The sequence below is a fragment of the Acartia tonsa genome, chromosome 6 (assembly GCF_053477335.1).
Source record: "Acartia tonsa isolate MP-2025a chromosome 6, ASM5347733v1, whole genome shotgun sequence".
NCBI classification, from domain to species: domain Eukaryota; kingdom Metazoa; phylum Arthropoda; class Copepoda; order Calanoida; family Acartiidae; genus Acartia; species Acartia tonsa.
Window position 1 is genome coordinate 12376857 of NC_137265.1, and position 22817 is coordinate 12399673.

The 22817-nt window shown below is 37.0% G+C and overlaps 4 protein-coding genes across 5 annotated transcripts in view; 3 read left to right on the plus strand and 1 right to left on the minus strand.

The window, feature by feature from the left end:
• Prp16 (ATP-dependent RNA helicase l(1)G0007) overlaps positions 1-22817 on the minus strand; it is a 53148-nt gene that overhangs the window by 18605 nt on the left and 11726 nt on the right. The window contains exons 6-17 of the mRNA XM_080163523.1: positions 13916-14006; positions 13518-13577; positions 12986-13077; positions 12610-12701; positions 11441-11618; positions 10953-11040; positions 10386-10490; positions 10123-10242; positions 9750-9862; positions 8193-8273; positions 7800-7888; positions 5078-5310 (exon numbers count right to left, since the gene is read on the minus strand). Of these exons, the coding sequence (XP_080019649.1) occupies positions 5078-5310; positions 7800-7888; positions 8193-8273; positions 9750-9862; positions 10123-10242; positions 10386-10490; positions 10953-11040; positions 11441-11618; positions 12610-12701; positions 12986-13077; positions 13518-13577; positions 13916-14006 (1342 nt within the window). The remainder of the gene's footprint in view (positions 1-5077; positions 5311-7799; positions 7889-8192; positions 8274-9749; positions 9863-10122; positions 10243-10385; positions 10491-10952; positions 11041-11440; positions 11619-12609; positions 12702-12985; positions 13078-13517; positions 13578-13915; positions 14007-22817) is intronic.
• Positions 433-3699, plus strand: LOC145321872 (uncharacterized). Of its 2 annotated transcripts, none has more exons than XM_080163515.1 (2): positions 433-3285; positions 3536-3699. In XM_080163515.1, exon 1 carries the CDS (start codon positions 483-485, stop codon positions 1536-1538), a length of 1056 nt encoding a protein of 351 aa, XP_080019641.1. In that variant the 5' UTR covers positions 433-482; the 3' UTR covers positions 1539-3285; positions 3536-3699. The 2 variants fall into 2 exon arrangements, with proteins under 2 accessions (XP_080019641.1, XP_080019640.1); XM_080163514.1 differs by lacking the exon at positions 3536-3699 and having other exon boundaries at positions 433-2405; positions 2791-3394.
• Positions 15045-16887, plus strand: LOC145321878 (uncharacterized). The gene is made up of 2 exons (XM_080163521.1): positions 15045-15329; positions 15822-16887. The coding sequence occupies exons 1-2, from the start codon at positions 15177-15179 to the stop codon at positions 16701-16703; spliced, it is 1035 nt and encodes a 344-aa protein (XP_080019647.1). The 5' UTR covers positions 15045-15176; the 3' UTR covers positions 16704-16887.
• LOC145321875 (uncharacterized) lies at positions 16746-21072 on the plus strand. Its single transcript, XM_080163519.1, has 2 exons — positions 16746-16881; positions 17451-21072. The coding sequence occupies exons 1-2, from the start codon at positions 16814-16816 to the stop codon at positions 20413-20415; spliced, it is 3033 nt and encodes a 1010-aa protein (XP_080019645.1). The 5' UTR covers positions 16746-16813; the 3' UTR covers positions 20416-21072.

The window sequence follows — 22817 nt, forward strand, 5'->3', positions numbered from 1 at the left end:
CCTGTGATAAGTTTAAGAATAAAAGACCATTAACTGATAATCTGATTCATGACAAAGCTAATACTGTACATGTTGATGAAGCAGACATAGAGCGGGCTAAAATCTATCTTTTCAAGAAAACAACTAAGGAGCTCTTTGAATTCAATGATTGGAAAAGGCTTGATGCTCTAGGTCAAATGAAGGATGGTATATTCATTTACACTGGCCGTATTCTGGCTGGTGCTGAAGCTGACCTTGCTGATGCAGCACTTGACTTGACAAGACTGTCATTTGCTGTTCCTGTGATTGACCGTAATAGCCCAGTTGCTTATTGTATCATGAGAACCTGTCATGAGAAGCATACTCATCATGGAGGGGCCGTCTCTACTCTGCTCAAAAGCTTTGAGTATGCTTTCATTATTGGAGGTAGATCACTTGCAACAGAGATCAAGACTAAATGTCATTTTTGTCAACGTTATAAGTTGAAGACCATTCAAATTGAAATGGGAAAACTTGACTCTGCCAGGTATAACGTTGCTCCTGCTTTCACTGTTTGCCAATTGGATTTGTTTGGTCCTTTTGACATGAAATGCCAGGTTCACCAGAAAAGGACCAGGAATACTGACACTGCACAAGCTTGGGGTGTTGCTATTAAGTGTTGTGCTACTAATGCAATTGGACTGTATGTTATGGTGGGTTATGACACTGACAATTTTCTGATGGCACTACAGCGGCATATTTATCGCTACAGTGTACCTCTACAAATCAGAATTGATGCAGGATCCCAGCTAGTCAAAGGTTTAAAGGATGCCAGGATTTGTGTGGCTGATGTTGCCAAGAGTTTAAATGCTGAAACTGGTTCTGCCATTGCCTTTAAGATTGCTCCCCCTGGTGCTCATAATTGGAATGGTATGGTTGAGAGATCTATCAAGGAAATAAAAGGTATTATAAACACTGTGTTCAAAGGGAGAAGTTTCTCAGTCTTACAGTTTGAAACTGCCTTGGGCTACATCGCTGCTGAGATAAACAATCTACCTTATTGCCTTGGTAATCGGTATACTAATCTTGATGGCCTAGATCTGTTAACCCCTAGCAGATTGCTGATGGGTAGGAACGCTGGAAGAGCTGCTATGGGTCGCCTAACTATTGAGTCTCCTGGGAGGATGATGGAGTCCATTGAAGAAATTGAGAAGGCTTGGTGGCAAGTATTTAAAAATGCCAGACTAGCAGACTTCTTTCCCAAATCCAAGAAGTGGAATACTACTACATACCAGCCAAAGGTAGGACAGATAGTAGTGTTTTTGAGAGATTTGTCAAATGCTTTTGGGTCAAGCATATTCCGCATAGGCCGAATTGTACGTGTGTTTGAGTCCAAGGATGATATTGTTAGAAAAGTGGAGATTGAGTATCGCTTGTGGCAGTCTAAGACCACTAGTTCTGTTATCAGAAGTCTCCGTGATGTTGCTGTGCTAGAAGTGGAAGCTGACCTTGATTTCGGTGAACAAGTTAAGTCTGGGATGGAGATGGACCTTCTATGGAAGTATCACCTGAGAAACTAACTCTACCATCCTGTAATGCATACATTTATTCCTGTTGTGTTTGAAGATCTAATCTTTGAATTTTTATCTGTTTTAACTAAAGTACAAAGTACTTCCCAAACTAACAAACTAAGTTCCAGTGTAACCACAGTATCAACTGTTGCCTTTCCGCGCCGGGAGTGTAATGGACAAATATTGATTGTGACTCTTTAGGAGACCCTTGGCACAGTTGAGAGCTTGACACTGAAACCATGGAGTAACGATTTGAAGATAAGGCATGTGGTTTTAACCAACTTGTGTGTGTAGGCACACTGCCTTCGAGATTACTAAGATGAATAAAAGGGGCGAAGATTCAAGATAAGGGGCGAAGCTAGTTGAGAGACTGATTTACGTTGAGACCATGGAGAAAAGATATGAAGATAAGGCATATGGTTTTTACCAACTTGTGTGTGTAGGCACACTGTCTTCGAGAAAGGACTAAGAGGAGAACTTGTGAAAGTGTAAGACAGAAAAATCCCAATATACAGCCTACAGAATGCCTTCAATCTACTCCACATAGCCACCCAAAATAGTTCAAATATACATTTTTATTTATTAAATCTACAACTTCTCTTTACTAGTTCCTCTTTGAAGGATTGTCTACATTTTATTCCTTAAACTTTTTCTTCTCTTTACTAGTTCATCTATGAAAAATTGTCCTGAAATTAAGCCGTAAAATAACAGTTTGGCAAATGAACTTTTTATGTAATTGTAAATAGGATATATTGTAAAAAATGCACTTAAACTCAAAAGTAAAAAGCAAAGCAAATTAAATTCTTTTTATATTTTTCAGAAAGTAAAGTAAATGAATCAATAAGTAATATTTAATTATAAGGGTGGCCATAATAGGTAAATCATTTTATATTATTAATTTTGTAATCACCTTGAGGTAAATTTAGTTATCGAAATTAGTATCAAATGCTATACTAAAGTCAAACTACATTGTATCGAAATGAACATTAAATGCTATACTAAACTCAAACTACAGTTTATCGAAACGAGTATCAAATGCTACACTAAAGTCAAACCTACATTTTATCGAACGAGTATCAAATGCTATTATAAAGTCAAACCTACATTAAAATATGAACCCATATGAATTAAATCAAAGGTTATTCTAAAGTCTAACCTACATTAAAGTGAAATCATTGGAATATTGAGCTTAAATTTACTTAACCTTAAATTATAAACCCAACCACTAGATGTAGCTTTAAATAATGCTATTTCTTTTTAGGTGGTTGTTCAAATCAGTAGCTGAGATCCTGTATGGACTAAAAAGACCCCTAAAGCCGGAAAGACCCCTAAAACCAGTAAGACCCCAGCTGACATTCAAGCCTAGTAGCGGAAAACAAGCTCTGTTTAAGCGGACAACAAGCTGAAGTGTGCCCTGCCTGTAAAGAGGCAGCTTAACACACTATAAAAAAGGTATAGAATATTATACTCTTTTCTATTACCAAGGCCTTTATTTGTTTCAAAGATTTAATTAAATATTCAACAATGATATTTGGAATCTACTTACAATAAAGAAGTTTAACTTGAATGACTCTTACAATTGTTTTCTTTGTAGGAGATACAACAAGATCAGCTAAATTAAAACCTATTGAGACCAACAACAAAATTACTCAAAAGATCATTAACAAGGAACCTTCACCAACCCAAACAACGCCACTTGGGGATATTGATCTGTACTATTCAAACCTGGAATCAAATCTAAATCTGATGGAGCCATGTAAGTAAATTTTGCTCATATTCCTAAATAGACAATTACAACAGACATTAGTGAATTCTTTGTTGATTACAATAAAGTGTAGCATCTCAAAACATATAGTTAACTTTAACCCTGCCTTTACTATTGTATTTTAGCTTTTATTTCTTTTATTTCCTTTTTTATTATTTTATTTTTCTTTTATAATTGCAACTTGGTCACCCTCTAGTAAATTGTACATAACCTACAACTAATATTATCTTTTTTATTGTAGGTTATTTGTAACCGGATTACCGTGTGTATAAAACTGCTCTCATATTTCCAGACTACAAACATAAAAAAGCTGATAAAAATAAAATGATCAGCCCACAGTAAAGGATAAAATTAACAAGACCTAGTGTACGGACCCCACAAAAGCCAAGGTGAGCCGTCCGCTACAAAACACCCAATACGGTACTTATAGCAATGGCGCGAATTTTAAAATTCAAATTGCGCCATCTCCTCCCCTTTTGAGTCTTTGTAACCTCTAGGGAAGCAAGCAATTAAAAACGATAAAAATTTACGTAATCTTTAAAAAAAATTGTCTACAGTTCTCTTTGTTTCAAGCTTTTTTTTAATACGTTAAAGGTTTTAGATTGTTTAAGGCTTTTTTTCTTTCCTTTCATTACGGAGCCCCTTGATTCTTGTGGTGCAAATGCTAGTCTATTCTATTATATAAAGTAATAGCGGCTACGCCCCTAGAAGCCTCAAGTGGCACTTTAAATGTTTGGTTTTTTGTTGCGTTCAAGTTTCTACGATATGTTGCGTAAAAGTCTTGCAATGCTACGTAGGAGTCTCTATATTTAAAATAAAAATTTCGATTTATTATTATTTCTCTTGGGAGGGTGGTGGTACCCTCCCCCATATAGTTATAAACCTTCCCGGGACCTATGAGAAGCTACCCTGTTAATGAGAACCCGATCAGTTCAGCGGTTAGCGAGATCCTTTGATACAAACAAACACACAGACATCCTGTTACTTTAGTATAATTATATATTCATTAAATCCATGCTAAAGGAAAGCTTGTTTAGTCAACAAATGCTGCCTTCTTCAACCCTCCCCTATTTTTATTTAAAAGCGGGTTTCCAGGCAATTTTTCTGGTAACCTACTACCATCAAACAATCAATTTTACTGATCCATTATTGAGTTTATTTAGAATATTTATACTACCCCCCCCCCCTTTCCTCTCTCTCTCTTTCCCTGTCCCTCTCTAGATAATTTTAAAAGGTATAAGGAATTTGGCGCGATAATTGATGACAACATATCTCTTATAATTATGAAGACATACTGAATCTAAATGTTTAAATTGCTTTATATTTATATACTTCTCCATGTCCATCACTGCCTACCTCCTCCCCCTCTCATGCCTCTTACCTCAGCTGTGGTCTACATGGTTTCATTGTCCTTACTGGAATTTACGGCGCTTCCCGTGGTAAAAAAACTCCCCCCCCTTATTTTTTAGTTTCTTCAAAATTAAGGGGGGGGGGGGTTAAAAACTACCCCCCCCCTTATTTTCGATTTTTGTTCAAATTAAGGGGGGGGGGTTAAAAACTACCCCCCCCTTATTTTTGATTTTTTTCGAAATTAAGCGGGGGGGGGGGGTTTTCGGTGCTCCATTCACCACATGTAAGCAAGTACCAATTTTAGAACATCATTTATTATACCTAATCTTATGGTATAACCATTATTTTCAAAACATTTTTATAGCTACGCAACTTATGGGACAAAAATGACCTTAATTCTTATCTATTTGCGGATTTAAAAAAAAAAACCTACCTCAACAACATTTTTACTGTACATAACCTCGACAGGAAACGTCCTTCCCGGAATATTGAAGCAGGGCACGTTGCCGAAAAAATCCGCAAACTTTTGCGAGTCCATTGTGGCCGAGGTGACTATGAGCTTCATGTCTGTCCGGCGGCTAATGATGGAGCGTAGCAGACCAAACAGAACGTCTGTGTTCAACGAACGCTCGTGAGCCTCGTCCATAATAATACATGAGTACATATCTAATAATAGGAAGTTTGTTAGAAAACAAGGATGACAACATTCATAAGTAGCGAAGCACAAAAAAATTATGGATGGAAGTCAGTTTTAGAGCAGATATTCAGTGTAATAAAAAAATTCATAGAAAGCTTTTTGTGGCATGACTGACAGACCGACGGGCCGAGTCAAAAATATTTTGAATGCTCTACAAAAAAAAGTTTAGCTGTTTATCTCCAAGATAGGACAATGGACGATAAAATTGATGTGCACTTCAATTGTTTCTTCTGTAGATAATTGTTGGTGGAAAAGTTTGGACATAGAAGTTTGTACCAACCATTTAAGATTTGATAAAAGTAAAAAAAAACTTGTAAGCCAACTAAAGGGTGTGCAAAAAAAATGCGGACATTTTAAAAATTGAAATTGCGCGGCTTGTGTTAATAGTAGAAAATTCTTATGCATATCGTTTGAACCGTTGTGAACTCTAGTTTTTGGAAATATAAGAACGGATCCTGTGCTACGTATAGTTAGGGAGCTACGTGGTGAAATGTTCCTATTGCCTTAAAACTTGAATTGCGAGTAAACCAGAAAATTAAAAAAAATATTGAAAAAAAAAAATAAACCTATTTTTAAAGCTTTTTAAACATTTGTATTTATTTGTCATACAAATCTTCTATTTGAATATGAAAAAATCTACGAATATTTGTACTGAAATCATTCTTTTACAATAAATCCTTTTACAATACATCGAGGTAAAGTTGCATTGGATGCTGTAAAGTGTAGCTTCAAAACCTGGATCAATCCTGATATCCAAGCTCCAAAGATAGCAGATTTTTGGCCTATAGAAAATGTATGGGCCATTATTAAAGCTAGGATAGCATCTAAAAATACAAATACACTTAAGGATCTACGAAAGGAAATAATTTCCGCCTGGAAAGAAATTGATGCTGACAAAGATTTGTGCAAAAAGCTTATTCATTCTATACCAGCAAGAGCAAAGGCCATAATACAGAAAAATGGAGATCAAATCTTTAAAAATGATTATTAGTTATTCATTACTTCTTTGTTTGTTGTTAGTTTGTTAACTTCTTTGTTTGTTGTTAGTTTGTTAACTTCTTTGTTTGTTGTTAGTTTGTTAATAAATTAGTTAATTTTATAATTTTTCTTGAATTCATTGTTTGAAAATAAAAAATAAACTTGTTTTGCAATTTTTTTATTCAATCTTTTTATACTTTGATATTTGATAATTTACTCGCAAGTTAAGTTTTAAAGCAATAGGAACATTTCACCACGTAGCTCCCTAACTATACGTAGCACAGGATTCGTTCTTATATTTTCAAAAACTAGAGTTCATAACGGTTCTAACGATATGCATAAGAATTTTCTACTATTAACACAAGCCGCGCAATTTTAATTTTAAAAATGTCCGCATTTTTTTTGCACACCCTTTAATAAGATATCATGTATATGTTGACTTTGGGTACCATTGTCCCATCCTTCCCTGTTTTTACCTAAATCTGGTTCTCTAAGAGACTCCCTAAGTAGAATACCATCAGTACTTGATCATAGTTCCCTCCTTCCCTGTTTATATTTACCTAAATCTGGTTCTCTAAGAGACTCCCTAAGTAGAATACCATCAGTACTTGATCATAGTTCCCTCCTTCCCTGTTTATATTTACCTAAATCTGGTTCCCTAAGAGACTCCCTAAGTAGAATACCATCAGTACTTGATCATAGTTCCCTCCTTCCCTGTTTATATTTACCTAAATCTGGTTCTCTAAGAGACTCCCTAAGTAGAATACCATCAGTACTTGATCATAGTTCCCTCCTTCCCTGTTTATATTTACCTAAATCTGGTTCTCTAAGAGACTCCCTAAGTAGAATACCATCAGTACTTGATCATAGTTCCCTCCTTCCCTGTTTATATTTACCTAAATCTGGTTCTCTGAGAGACTCCCTAAGTAAAATACCATCAGTACTTGATCATAGTTCCCTCTTCCCTGTTTATATTTACCTAAATCTGGTTCTCTAAGAGACTCCCTAAGTAGAATACCATCAGTACTTGATCATAGTTCCCTCCTTCCCTGTTTATATTTACCTAAATCTGGTTCCCTAAGAGACTCCCTAAGTAGAATACCATCAGTACTTGATCATAGTTCCCTCTTCCCTGTTTATATTTACCTAAATCTGGTTCTCTAAGAGACTCCCTAAGTAGAATACCATCAGTACTTGATCATAGTTCCCTCTTCCCTGTTTATATTTACCTAAATCTGGTTCTCTAAGAGACTCCCTAAGTAGAATACCATCAGTACTTGATCATAGTTCCCTCCTTCCCTGTTTATATTTACCTAAATCTGGTTCTCTGAGAGACTCCCTAAGTAAAATACCATCAGTACTTGATCATAGTTCCCTCCTTCCCTGTTTATATTTACCTAAATCTGGTTCCCTAAGAGACTCCCTAAGTAGAATACCATCAGTACTTGATCATAGTTCCCTCTTCCCTGTTTATATTTACCTAAATCTGGTTCCCTAAGAGACTCCCTAAGTAGAATACCATCAGTCATATACTTGATCATTGTTCGTTCACTTGTACAATCTTCAAATCTAAACGAAACAAGAATGACAACATGAATTAAACTGAAGCTCTACAAATTCGAAACAAAATATTAATTCGGAAGTCTAAACAAGTGTTTTTAAATATGTTTCTTAATTCAGAATACTTTTATAGCAAAACTTACAATTTGGTAATGATAATAGGGATACTTTGCATGTAAAATTTTACATTATCGACATAATAATCAACAACGACAACAAAATTAGAAGCTTCTTCGAAAAAAAACAACGAATTAGGATTCAAGTTTTAGAGTACTTAGCTGTGGTGCAACTAATAAACAATGAAAAAAGTTACCTAATAGAGTATCCGACTTCTTCCCCAAGTTCTACGCCAACCTCATCACTGACACGCTTGGCTACAGACATCGCAGCAACCCTGAATTAAAAATAACTGAACCTTTTGAACTATCTAAGCTTTATATAATATAGATCAAAAAACCTATAAGGAGCTTCACAATAAAGGAAAACCATATCGATTCAGATGTATGCAAATCATTAGCTTCATACAGACTGATATCATGTTACTTTTATGGGGATATGATGGCCAGCCCCAGTTAAACAAAGGGGGGGGGGGGGGGGCGAAAGTGACACTTTTTGAAACCAAAACTAAAAGTCAACAAAGGAACTCAACTAAAAAAAGAGTTACAGGTCTGAGATTTTGCATGGCAGTTGCTTTATAGGGGTACAATATGGAACTGTGAAGAAACGGCGGCGCAACCGCAGAAAACCGCCGTTTCCCGCCGAAATTTGTTTTGCCTTTTCTCGGCGGTTTTCGGCGGTTGCGCCGCCGTTTCTTCACAGTTCCATATTGTACCCCTATAAAGCAACTGCCATGCAAAATCTCAGACCTGTAACTCTTTTTTTAGTTGAGTTCCTTTGACTTTTAGTTTTGGTTTCAAAAAGTGTCACTTCCGCCCCCCCCCCTTATGACTGGACTGTTAGTTTAACCCCTTACAGTCGGGCCCCTTGCCGCACCTTAATCAGTCGGGGGGGGGGGGCGTTCAACGCCCCCCCTTATTATCTCAGTTCCTATTAGAGCTAGAGGGCTAAAATTTTTTGTGCATATCCCCTGTGTTATGATGAATTTTCGACCTTAAGTAAGTCAAGGTCAATTTTCGCTTCCTTCACCCTTTTATTTAACAACCTTTGTTTTTAGGTCCTTTTTTACTTATAATTTTCAAACGGCTGTAATTTTTTTACTTTTGAAGCTAGAATAAAAATTTTTTAGCAGAAAATGTTTATCTTTATGTAAATTTTATAATTCAAATATCAAAAAAAAAAATTCAGCTGCCGCAGCTGTACTTGGCAGCTGCCAGCCGCCGCAGTCGGCGGGAAAACGGCGGCGGATCTTTATGAAATTTTAATACATTATGTAGACATGTAAGATAAGCTTAAGTTTGAAATTTGAAGTCTCTAAGTCTTTTAAAGATTTCTGGAAACCTGGAGGATCAGGACCTGCAGGATCATACCTAGAACCTAAAATTGACTTGAACACCTGTATTTAATATGAGGATGTACTACTAGAGGATATTTTAGTATTTTGATAAGATAAAATGCTTTGTTTAAGTCAAAAAAATATTTTTGCTCTTTACCTGGATGACCCTGCCAGGTTTGCTGGCATCCTGTGCCCGCCAGGATGGAGATATTCAAAAAATTTCAACTCTCAGTTTTGTCTCATACCCACACTTAAAAAGTCAAGCAGTTTGGGCTCTTTATCTTTCACACACAGAAAATGAGATAGAAAAAACCGGATGGGGGGGCGTTCAACGCCGGCCCCCCCCCCCCCCGACCGTTAAGGGTTAAACTGGCAAAAAAGATAAAGGCAAAATGTTGATCCTATAAAACTTCTTACCTTCTAGGCTGCGTACAGCCCACCATTCCATATTTAGTGTATCCATCCTCATGTAGATATTGCGTCAATTGCGTAGTCTTTCCTGATCCAGTTTCACCGACCACAATAACAACCTGGGTAAAACAATCAATATATAGAGAGGCTGCGCTGTTTAAGGGATATTGAGGGATAAGACAATGGGGGATGAATTGATGCACATTAGGCAAATATTGCATAGTTTTTTCCTGAACCAGTTTCACCAACAACAATAATAACCTGGGTAAAAAATTCGTTTAAAGGAGGTTTAGCGGGGATCTTAAGGGATAAGAAAATTTTAAATTAAAATACAAGTGGTAAATGAGGTGAAGAGTAGCAACGTTTAAAAATGTAAGACCTGATTATCTCTTATAACATGGAGTAGTTGTTGTCTGACAGAAAATATGGGTAAATATTCTCTCTGTTCCTTGATGGTCTTGTTGGCACTGAAATCTGTTTTTCCTCCCTCCTGATCCACCTACAATCAAGATAAACAAAATTACACCACTTTTAAATTAAAATCATCGGTTTAACAAATTTACCTAAACATTGCTTTTAATTTGTTTTGATAAAAAATTAAGATAATTAACAATAAAATAATCAACTCAATTCTAAACTAACCTTCATATGGTCTGCAAATTTTGAGTCTGCCCTGAAGTCTGTATTGTCATCCGTGTCCTTGGCCTCCGTATCATCAACCTTCTGAACACCCAACAGATCACCAAGCTTCGTGCCTGATGTGTTCGTAGGTTATACCAGCTTCTATTAAGTCGGAAAAATGGCAGGAAAATTAATACTCATAATGGCGGGAAAATTAATGTTTAAAATGGCGGGAAAATAAATATCTGGTGATCTTTTACCCTTAAAATCTTTGTTTGGTGAAAAAAAAGTTTTAATAATTGCCATTTTAATATTACATTCAATAAATATTCATAAGAATTTTAAATTAATCTTATTAATTTAATTTATCTAATGTTCTTTTAATCTAAATATTGTTAATTTGCTGTAATCTTGAAAAATTTTTGGAGTGAAAAAAAAAGATATTCCTCATGCTTAGTTTATATTAACAAATTATAAGGTGAAAATGTATTTAAAACTAAAAAATGGGGTTTTGATGATCCATTCATGAGAATGAGTGAGAGCCCCTGATATGAATGATTACAAAAGATGATTAGGCATAACATTAACCAACGTTCCTGCAAGATTCCATTCTTTTTTCTGTGACCGTTTCCTTTCCGCCTGCTCACGATGGATCCGCACAAGCCGGGAACCTTTCCTGATATTACAGGGACGATAAGGCATGATTCAAACTGATACAAATTGCATACTTAACTTATCTTAATGTCCAAAAATTAAAACTGACGTTTCATGGAACTAATATAAACAAAATTATTTGTCTGTTAGAAATTTCTTTTTTTAAATTGTAAGAACTAATATGATCAATTGACTAGGTATCTAAGCTAAGCTATAAATCTATCATATTAAATTATCCATAGTTAAAATGTAGTATCACAAGACAAACAACTCTTTGATTACACGCGCTTTGTCTTTAAGTCTAAACTGTGCCTGTTATTAAATGCCCTTTTTTCATATATGGTCGGTGCATTCAAAATATATCATTTTTAAAGTCTTTAGTATGACACATCATAAAAAAACGCGATACACTTTAGGCTTACCTGGAAACCATGGCCATATCGCTGGTAGGATCCTTGATAGGTATGACAGGTTCCTGCTGTTTGGTGAACACAATTCTTCCATCCAAGAATGGAGGAACAATATTTGTGACAAGAAGATGAACCTTGGCCTCTCCCTCCTCCTCAAAATCCTCATCGTAGTCAAGCTTCGTTACAGCACCTACAAGAATTAGTATTTTCTACCACGTAGTTTTGGTTTTCTATCTATTATAATCATATTCTAAAAAGTACCAAGCTTTGTGTTTGAATGTCAGTAAAGATCTCGAATACGACTGGGCTAGTCGTCCCAAAATTTTCAAGAAAGTTTCATAGTAGCCTAGGGCAGGATTTATGCTATTTAGCTGCGTAGGGTGGCACAAGAAATGTAAACAAAATAAAACTGAAACTCAGCTCCCCCAAACTCAATTATTTTCTTCTATTTTCAAAAATATATTAATGGGTAGGGGCATTTGGAGGACTTGAACTTAAACCCTAATGAATAAGCACTGTCTTTAATTGAATCCTGATATAAAAGTAACAGGATATAAGTCTGTCTGTAGCTTAAGGCCTCGCTAACTACTATGTTACAAATAACTTATGTTACATTCAGGAACATAATGATGCCAAGCTGATAACCATGCCAAGCTGTCAAATAAGATCCATGCCAAGCAGTCAGGAGATACAAGTCCTGCTGATCATGTTGAAGAAGTAGAGTGGGAAGGAGACTTCTTCATTGTTAATTAAGCTATGCCAAGCTGTTATTTATTAATGTTAAAAGCTGCCAAAAATATATTTATGTTGATCTTATTTGATATGTTTATTTATTAGTTGTTTTCATTACAGAATAAGCTTATGTGTTTCTGGGCTTAACTTATACAGATGACAAGTATTGTTTAGTTTCAGAATAGAGATGCAAATGTTTGTTCTTGTCTAAATGGAGACACCTGCCATTTATCACTGCGCTACCACCTAAGGTCTATTTTTACATACTAGACTGATATAGTTCTCCTTTACAGTAAAGCTTCTTATTGGTTGAGGGAATATTTTTCTTAACCAAAAAGAATTCATTCTAACATCAAAAATACAGGAAAATTAACTATGATTGTTATTATACCTGCAACGGTAGACCTACATATTCACCCTAATTATAAAATAATGGGATAATAAATCACCTGATCTGATCATCCTGTTCTTTTCCCACATTTCATTGTCTTTCTTTCTGGCGGCTTGCTTGGCGGTCAAATGTTTTACTCGCTTCAACTCTCTAAAATAAAAAAATAAGGGGGAAATTCTAGATATATTGGACATAAGGGGACGAAAGCCCAGGCCAGTAAAACTGCTATTATCTTCTGATTTATTGTTCAATTATTCGAGAAAAATTGTCTATAATACGATAAGCTAAATGATTTTTTGTTTGGCTTAGAACTGGTTCTAATGCAACTATAGCCTTATTTTTTTACTAAAACTAAATCGAACCAGCATTTTTTATAGGCGGTGATTCGAAGCCATAGCCAACACTTTCCTGGAAACCAGCTTAACTTAAGTTACCTTTGAGCTTCTTTTGCCTTGACATATTCCTCTGGAATATTACTGAATGCATTATGATATTCATCCTGGCCCTCGTCCATACCATACCACTCCCTACACATACCAACAATAATCTTTAATTAACCTTTCCCTGTATCAATCGAACAAGGATGATAACATCCTTAAGTAACGAAGAACATGAATTCAATTCTGTTGAATGATTGGTTGGTTCTAGTTTGTCAAAACTTTTCGAAACAATAATCATAATGTACATTAAGGTAATTTTGTTTAACATAGTTGGAGATGTATATCAATTTACCGTCCGTCGTAATATCCCTTAAGACCCCTGGTAAATTACAATTTCTAATTAGAAGTTACAGAGTAGATTCGCTACTAAAATATTTTCAGTCAAAAAGGTGTAGGTTGGTAATTCAAGATTTCTTTTCTAAAAATTCAAATAACAACTAAATATATTTTGATTTTTATCTGGCCTATCTTCAGTCAAATCACTATGAAACGCGTAAATAACTGGTCATTTTTGATTATTGTGTTTCCTGTCTAGACGTTTCTCTTCATCCTGATAGATCTCATCACTTACTGGCTCACGTTCACCCTTAGCAAGAAAAAAAAGGTTATACTAGAGTAGCTACGCTCCAGTCCTAACGTATACCATCTTTTAGAGCGAAACTGTTCTATAATTAATTAGGATCAGTCATTAAATCCTAACAAAACAGATAGCTCTTATTGTTAATCTAGACATGTTAGAACTGTCCTATTGATTTGAAACTTGACATGATGATTCCTGTAACAGCTAATTATTATTAAGAAAGCGTGGCAACTGAACTCTAATTGTAATACGAAATGCCTTTTTGGTTTGATATTGTCCTATTCATATGATTACTTCAACAATAAGGTACAATGTTATAAGAAAAGCAGCTCTGTTACACCTACCTTCTTTTTATCCGCTGATTTATCACCTTCTTTCATCCATTTGTTCTTCTTATAGCTGGGTGTGGGCAGGGGTGTGTCTTTTTCATATTTCCTAAAATAAATTCATTTGTTAAAACTTAAAAGGAAAATATTACCTAATTAATCTACCTATGGTTTATAGTTAGTGTTAGTTTTTAAGAGAAACAAAAAAGAAACTGCAAATCTTTTTTTTTATTAAAAGTTTGTGGAAAAATTATAAGTACCTACCTTTTTACTTTAGTTAAAAGCCCTCTTCTAGTATAGGTAGGTAGGTCCCTCGTGTGCCCTCCCTTGCCTAGCCGCTCGAAAGGGAGCATCAGTCTAGGTGGGTTAAGAGAGGGTCGTAGATACACCAAGCCTTGTCGAGGCACGGGGGCTTACGGTCCAGGGGACCCAACTAAAAGGTGTGTAGACACTACTTTACAAATCTTACAAGTGTAAAATAGTCAAAATAAGATAGGGGTTAACATCTCTCAATTAGGTTAAAAAGAACTAGGACCAAACTTGTAGTTGGATCATCTTAATATTTAAGAGATTTAATTATAAGGAACGAGGTTGCGTGATTTTCAAGAAAATTACTGTCATACCACGGTCGCCATATTTGAGTACCACTGGTTGTCTACTTAGGAAAATTTTTCACATCTTTTATCCCCCAAAAATGGTACTCTTACAAATAATTACACAAAAAGAGATGTTAACAAAATATTTTAAAATTTTTACTTTTACCCCCCCACACAACAGTAAGATTAGTCCGATTTTAAATTAAAAATAACGATGAAAAGTACAACCAACAATTATGATTGACGGCAACCCTGTCTCGGTTAATTACACGTATCACCGTAAGGAGTCGCTAGGGTCACCATTGTGTACACTTAGTTTAAGCGTTACCGCAAATTTTCAAGTTCAAGTTCAAATTTTATCAAACAATGGTGAAAATTAGTAAATTTATGTTAAACTTTTTAATTAGTAGCGACTATTTTTAAAAAGTGAGTCAGGGTTTTTCAGTTTTTATTTTTAATTAGGACAAAACCCTTCATTTCTTTTATTTTTCCTTAGCTTACTTACTTCCCTTAACTCAAGCTAATGGATTCAAGTAGGATGTTATGTTATGTAGCTTAAGATCTCAGACTCTTGTCATTTCCTCCATCTATCCCTCTACTTTCTTTTCCCCTCTCCACCAGGATTAATTAAAATTAACTGTCTATGGTTAATAGCAAATTAATCTTGCAGAACTTCTTTCAAAATGAATCAGGCCAAGAAATCAAGCAGAGATGGGGGCCACGTCGGTGGTAGCGGCAGCGTGGTCTCTAGGGGCGGAACATCCCCGATGGTTACCGATACCCACGCCGGAAGTGATCCTGTACAGGCGGAAGGCGGTGAAAGGGCTACTGTACAGGTAATGCCAGGGGGTTTCGGAAACGAAAGGACCCAAGGCAAGAACTTTGAGAACTTAAAAAGTCAGAACGTACATAGGGACTCGTCTACGAGAACCAATGTTACTGATGATGATTATGTTGATATTGATGATGACTCTTTTAACAACGACGCACAATCAATCAAGGATGATAGTCTTGAGCTCAGTGCCATGAGTCTTGAAGACAATCAGAAAGAGGAAATAAGAAAGACTGTTGGACACTTGCAAATAACAGAAGAGATAACAGAACTTAATTGGACTGCAAATGACAGTAAGTTGGACCTAGAAGGAAACACTAAAGACATTACTTATGTAGACCCAGCCATACTTGACATGGAGGATGAAGATGATGATGACAATGAACCTTTCATTGTGGTCAAGAGCAGAGAAAAGAAAAGAAAGACGGAAGTACAGAATAAAGAGAAAGAGAGAAATGTAAACACTAATAATATATCTGATATGTCTGATATTCAGGAGAAGAGAAGGAGAACTGGTGCTGATAAGCGTGCTGCCAAGAAACAGCGAGATTTTGAATTCAACAAGCTCAAGAAAGCAAAGGAAGAATCTACTGGTGGACCATCTATCACAAAGCTCATTGAAGAAGAAGTGATGGATGAAGTTCATAGCAGACCTAGTTATGCAACCCTGGCAGCTGACAACATTATCTATGAATTTAGGTACGATGATGATAGCATTGCTATCGATCAGGCGGCCTTTGACCACGTGGATGCCACCATGGTTAATAAGTATTGTGAATTCCTGACAAATGGTAACGAAGATTTTGACCTCTCAATCTTTGGTGGAATTAACAACCGTATAGGTTGGATTGCCTGCAACAACAACTACACGGCCAAATTTGTCCAGAACGAGATCAAAAGGATGGACCCTCACACAGAGGAGCTGAAGGACATGGGCATAAAATTCATAATCTACAAGCCACAGGAGAGACTATACCGCAGTATGAAAGGCAAGATCCACACAAAATTCTTCTGTGAGGATCTGACAACAATGGAGATCAAGATAAAACTGTGGAATAAGATAATCAAGGATAAATATGTCAACCCTGAGACTGGAGAATCCAGGGACTATCATTTCAAGGTAACTGAGATCACCAAGAACAAGCTGTCAGACACGGAGAATGGCTTCTTCACCGTCGGACTGCAGGTGGATGAGAAGCTGTTCAAGGAACTGATCAGGCTAAAAGGCCGCTTGAAGCTCGGTATGTCATATGTCTTCTTGTCTGACGGCGGTATGATCACCGCCGTCAAAGAAGACTTGAGAGACAAGGCATACAAGAAGTATGAGAGCATATTAGAGCCAGATACTATTGCCCAATCCAACACTAACAACAAATAATACTCCAATCTCCCAGGCCAACCTACACAAAGCTGTCTCTGCCACAGTTCAATGTGGGGCCAGGCTTACTGGGAGCCATGACCGGACTGATACAACGATGACGACTACAAATGCCCAACGGACAGGATTTGGACGAAAAATTATCTTGGTTCAAGAACCGTATATTTCAAATAATAAGGTAAAATTTTTTCACAATATTAATGTGTACTGTAGTAGAGAAAATGATAATAGAGCTTGTATAGCTACTAGCAAAGAAGTTAGGGGTTGCCAACTTAATCAATTCACGGATAGGGATCATACAGCAGTTCTTTTCAGGTTTAATAATAAACAAATAATCTTTTGTTCTATTTACTGTCCAGGTGAACCAGAGGCGGAAGGAAAATCGCCGCCCGCCAAAAAACTAATAGAACTGGTTGAATATGCCAGAGTTAATAGCTTACCACTTATCATTGGGGGAGATGTAAACTCAAGACATCTGAGTTGGGGCTCGTCAGAGTCCCAAAAACGGGGAGAAGATTTACTTGAATTCATAATTTCAAAAAACCTTATAGTTTTAAATGAAGGTAACAAACCAACTTTTTCTAACATCTTGAGAGGCGAGGTTTTAGACATAACTTTTGTCTCGGACGTTTTGATTAATAGGGTCGTTGGATGGAGGGTCAGTGATATTGAATCTTTTTCGGATCATGCGTATATAGATTTCGAGCTAACTGAAAATATTAACATAAATAACTCTGATAATTTTAGATGTATAAAGAAAACCAACTGGCGGAGATACAAGGAGATGCTACAAGAAAAGCGGAATAAAAGAGGTAATGTTGATTTGGTAGACATAGATACAGCTGCAGACCAGCTCAGGGATGATATCATAGGTGCTTACAATGATAGTTGTCCTAGTGTTAAGAAAAGATCTAAGAATCGCCCACAATGGTGGAGCTCGAACCTTGAGGCTAGTAAGAAATTAGTTAACCTCCATAGGAGAAGGGTAGGTAGATTTAATAATGAAGAAAGAGCAGCAGAATATAGGGCGGTTAGAAATAGGCATGATACATTAGTTAAATCAGCTAAGAAAAAGGCCTGGTACAATTTGTGCCAGGAAATGGACAGACTTGATGCAGCAGCCAGGATACAGAAACTGATGAAGATGAACAACAACAGAGAGCTGGGAACTGTGAGAAAACCTAATGGGGAGTACACACAAAACATCAAGGATACCTTAAATGTCTTATTAAATACACATTTTCCGGACGAACAGGATGACAGACATACGGAGCCATATGACCATAGTAATAATAATAATTTTATTGATATTGAAAGAGTTATTAATATTGAAACAGTTACTAATTCATTGAAATCTTTTAAGCCGTTTAAATCTCCAGGTATGGACGGCATTTATCCGTGTCATTTACAGAAAGGCATCGAAATCATTGGGGGGGACATTGTGAAGCTATGGCGTAGAAGTGTGAGGGAAAGTAAGTGCCCTAGAACCTGGCTAGACACCAGGGTAGCGTTTATTGATAAACCTGGTAAAAAAGACAGCCTTGATCCTAAATCTAAAAGACCCATTAGCCTTTCTAGCTTCCTATTAAAGGGTTTGGAAAGAACACTTTACTGGGAAGTTAGTGAAAATCATCTTAGATCTAAAACAAGCAAGAAAATATTCTCTTACAAGGAAAGCACCAATACAGAAGACTGTCTCCACGCAGTAGTGGCGAAAATTGAGAAGGCAAAGTTGAATGGCGAGTGCGCGATTGTTCTGTTCGCAGACATCGACGCCGCCTTCAACAATGCCTCCATTAATATGATGATACATAACCTGGAGCGGATGGGAGCATCAAGACAAACGGTAATGTGGACAGAAATAATGCTTAAAAACAGAAAAGTGACAGCCATGCATGATGACGTCATGGTTTCCAAACAAACAACTAGAGGCACACCACAAGGATCCGTAGCAAGCGTTCACCTATGGAATAATAATCAGCAGAATCTAAGTGATAGAATGCCAGAAAGAAACCCAACAGACCTCTACATTTTTGCGGATGACATACTTGACATCTCAATCGGCTGGGATGAAATATCTTGTGCACAAAATATACAGAGAGACATACATATACTGGAGGAATGGGCCAAAGACCACAGACTGAGCTTCTCAGCAAGCAAAACCAAACTGATGCTGTTTACCAACAAGAAAAATCCTGTACTACCAAAAATTTACATGAATGAAACTGAGCTGGAGTATGTGTCAAGCATGAAATATCTTGGAGTAACATTCAGAAGTGATCTCAAATGGGATCTTCATATAAGGAACATAACAGACAAAGCAACCATGTCCATGATGTACTGCAGACGGATGATATCCAAGAATTGGGGACTCAACCCAAGGATATGCAGATGGCTTTACACAGCAGTAGTGAGACCAGTCCTGACGTATGCAGCTATGATCTGGATTGAAGGTATCTCAGGTAGATTAAATGGAAAGAACAGAAAAAGACTGGAGAGAGTACAAAGGAAAGGTTGTCTGGCCATACTTAACAGTATGAAGTCCACCCCCACGGCGGGGATGGAAGTGATGCTGGGACTAGAACCTATAGTCTTTCACCTTCAGGCACAAAGTATCAACACCTACAAAAGACTGATATGGAACAACAGTTGGACAGTGCAGCAGGCTGAAATAGTCAGTGAAAAATCACATGCAGTTATTATACGTAAGCTGGCAAAGAACATTAAAACAATCTTTTTACCAAGAGACAGAATGGTACATACACAGTTTGTACCTACACACTTTAAAACAAAGATTGGCACTAGACAAGAAGCTAGGGAAAGTAACCTGAAGCCAGGAACAAAAGACCAGGAAGTAATTACATGCTTCACAGATGGCAGCAAGATGGCAGGAAGAGCAGGTTTTGGCTACATTATTACTGGAGGAGGACTTAAAATCAGTGGCGCCCAACACCTGGGTAGCCATACAACGGTATATCAAGCTGAATTGTTAGCGCTGGCAGAAGCAGCCTTCACACTTATATCAAACAACATAAGGAACAGGACGGTAAATTTCTACCTTGATAACACCTCTGCTATAACAGCAATCCAAAACTATCAAATAAGAAGCAAAGTTATCTTTGAGACCAAAAGACTGCTAAACAAACTTGGAGAAGACAACAGAGTGCTAGTGGCCTGGGTACCTGGACACGAAGGCCACCTTGGAAACGAGGTGGCCGATAGAAAAGCGAAGCTAGGGGCAATGATGAAAATACACACACCTGGAGAATGCATTCCCATTTCAGATGCAAACATAAAAGCGGAAATTAAAGACTTCACTTTCAAAAACTGGCAGAAAGAATGGGAGAGGATCACAACATGTAGACAAACAAAAATGATGCTACCCAGTGTCAGGAATGGTTTGTGGAGAAAACTGATAACAAAACCGAGAAGGATGATGAACATGATCACACAAATCTATACAGGCCATGCAACACTTGGCTACCATCTGAACAATATGAAAATAGAGGCCGCACCTACATGCAAACAGTGCGAAGAATTTGACGATGCGGAAACGGTAGAACACTACCTAACAGAATGCCCAGCCTTCAGCCATGCAAGACAACAACATCTAGGACATATTTTCTTGCGAGTTATAGACTTACCCACCCTTAACCTCGATAACGTACTTAAGTTTATTAAAGCAACGCGTAGATTCGATTATTTAGAATGAAAACAAGCCCATTATATTATAAGACTAGAAAAACTAGTCGACCAGCATTTGCAAAAATCTTGCAAAAATACTAGGTAACAAAAGCTAGAAAACCTAGCTATGATTATACTTGCAAAAATCTTGCAAGTCGGGAATGGCTAAAACCTAGCCAAAATATCTTTAGGTAAAATTAAAATAGTTACGGAAATCATCAACACACAGGAAAAAGAAATTGCAAAAACCTTGCAATATTATTACACATAAGCTAGGAAAACTAGCTGACTCTCACTTGCAAAAACCTTGCAAGTTAAGGTGGCTAAAACCTAGCCAAATTAAATTAAAGATAATGTAATCGTTATGAGTGTATAATTGTTAAACAGCGCATCTAAGACATCTAAGAGTTACTGACAGGCAAACATCCAACTACTATACAGGTTATGGTACAGTATAAATAATAAATTACATTAGATTTTTATCAGATTTATTAGAGTTAGACTTTCATAAATGATAGATAGGACTCCAACATTTTTTCATGATTAAAACTTAGGTAGTTAATCTGGAAATCTTGAAAATTAGATCAGCTTTAACTTAGGTACTTAAGGCTGAAAGCCCTAAATAGCGACACTCGTAGCTTCATGCATATCAACCTCGTGCTGGAGCGCTGCCAACTCATCAGCTTGGGCATCCGCAGGTTGCTCAAGGGTAGGTCGGCTGTACTCTAGCTGGGTTGTTAGCCATCCATTCTTATACATACTTCTTGCAATCTCTCTCTTGACATTTTCCTCGTCAGTCCGATCAGCCTTATCCATCAGAGCCGCTCGCAAGCCTTGTAAACGCTCACTCATTTCAGTCCAAAGCTCCATGTTTGCATTAAAAGACATTTTTAACCAACAGTTCAATGTTTTATCTTCAACTGAAAACTTTCCCTTGAAGAATTTATTAAGCGCGCGCACGGTTACCTCCTACGTTCTACACTTTCACCAAATCTTTCCCCACTAACCTTATAAACTAGTTTTAGGAAGACTGGACTCAGCTATACTAATCTAAAACCATTTCAGGAATAAAGAGAAAGGGAAACTCTAACTCGCCCCATAAAAATCCCTCTAAGAGCTGCGGCTCTAGCGGGGATATAAGGGTGACGTCAAGGGTAAACCTAGAAAGATTAACATGACTAAACTAGAATTATTTAGGGTGAATGGACAGAAAAGGGGACACTACTGCTCCCCTTAGTTTTCCTGGGCTGGTGGACTCGGACTGGTTTTGGTCTCGGGCTGTCAGCCTCGCCCATAAGAGGTATTTTACAGGTATAGGTAGGTAGGTATCTATCTTTCCTTATCCATGAGGAAGGAATGGGAATTAAGGATGGGGAAGTTTTGCCACTTTCGCGTAATCCGTGATTATAAGGCAAGGTATTGATGTGAGACTAAAGGTTATTTGGGATAAAAGTTTACTTTTCGATAGTACTTCACGTATATTTAATCATTTTTTGGATAACCCCACCCCCTAGCCCCCCGGGGCTCAATACCCCACTATAAATAGACCTAATCTTAATTTTCTCAGATACCATTTGACCTATACGGATGATTTCTTAAACTTAAGCTTATATGGTTATAAACTAACTTTTAGTTTAGAAGTCACCCCCCTGCCGCCAAACTCTAGCCCTCCAGGGCTCAAAAAAACTCTAAAAATGAACCTAACCTTAATTTTCTCAGAAACCATTTGACTAATAGGAAGAATTTCTTAAACTTAAGCTTTTATGGTTATAAACTAACTTTTAGTTTAGAAGTCACCACCCTGCCGCCAACCCCTAGCCCTCCCTAAAAATGAACCTAACCTTAATTTTCTCAGTAACCATTCGAACAAGGGGGGGGGAAGTTTTGCCACTTTCGCTTACTCCGTGATTATTGGGCTAGGTATTAAAGTTAGACTATAGGTTATTTGGGATAAAAGTTTACTTTTGGGTAGTAGATCACGTATTTTTAATCATTTTTTGGATAACCCCACCCCCTAGCCCCCCGGGGCTCAAAAACCCACTAAAAATGAACCTAACCTTAATTTTCTCAGGAACAATTTGACCAATAGAGATGATTTTTTAAACTTAAGCTATTATGCTTATAAACTAACTTCTAGTTTAGAAGTCACCCCCCTGCCGCCAACCCCTAGCCCTCCGGGGCTCCAAAAAACCCTAAAAATGAACCTAACCCTAATTTTATCAGGAACCATTTGACCAATAGAGACGATTTTTTAAACTTAAGCTTTTTTCTTATAAACTAACTTCTAGTTTAGAAGTCACCCCCCTGCTGCCAACCCCTAGCCCTCCGGGGCTCAAAAAAACCCTAAAAATGAACCTAACCTTAATTTTCTCAGGAACCATTTGACCAATAGACATGATTTTTTAAACTTAAGCTTTTGTGCTTATAAAC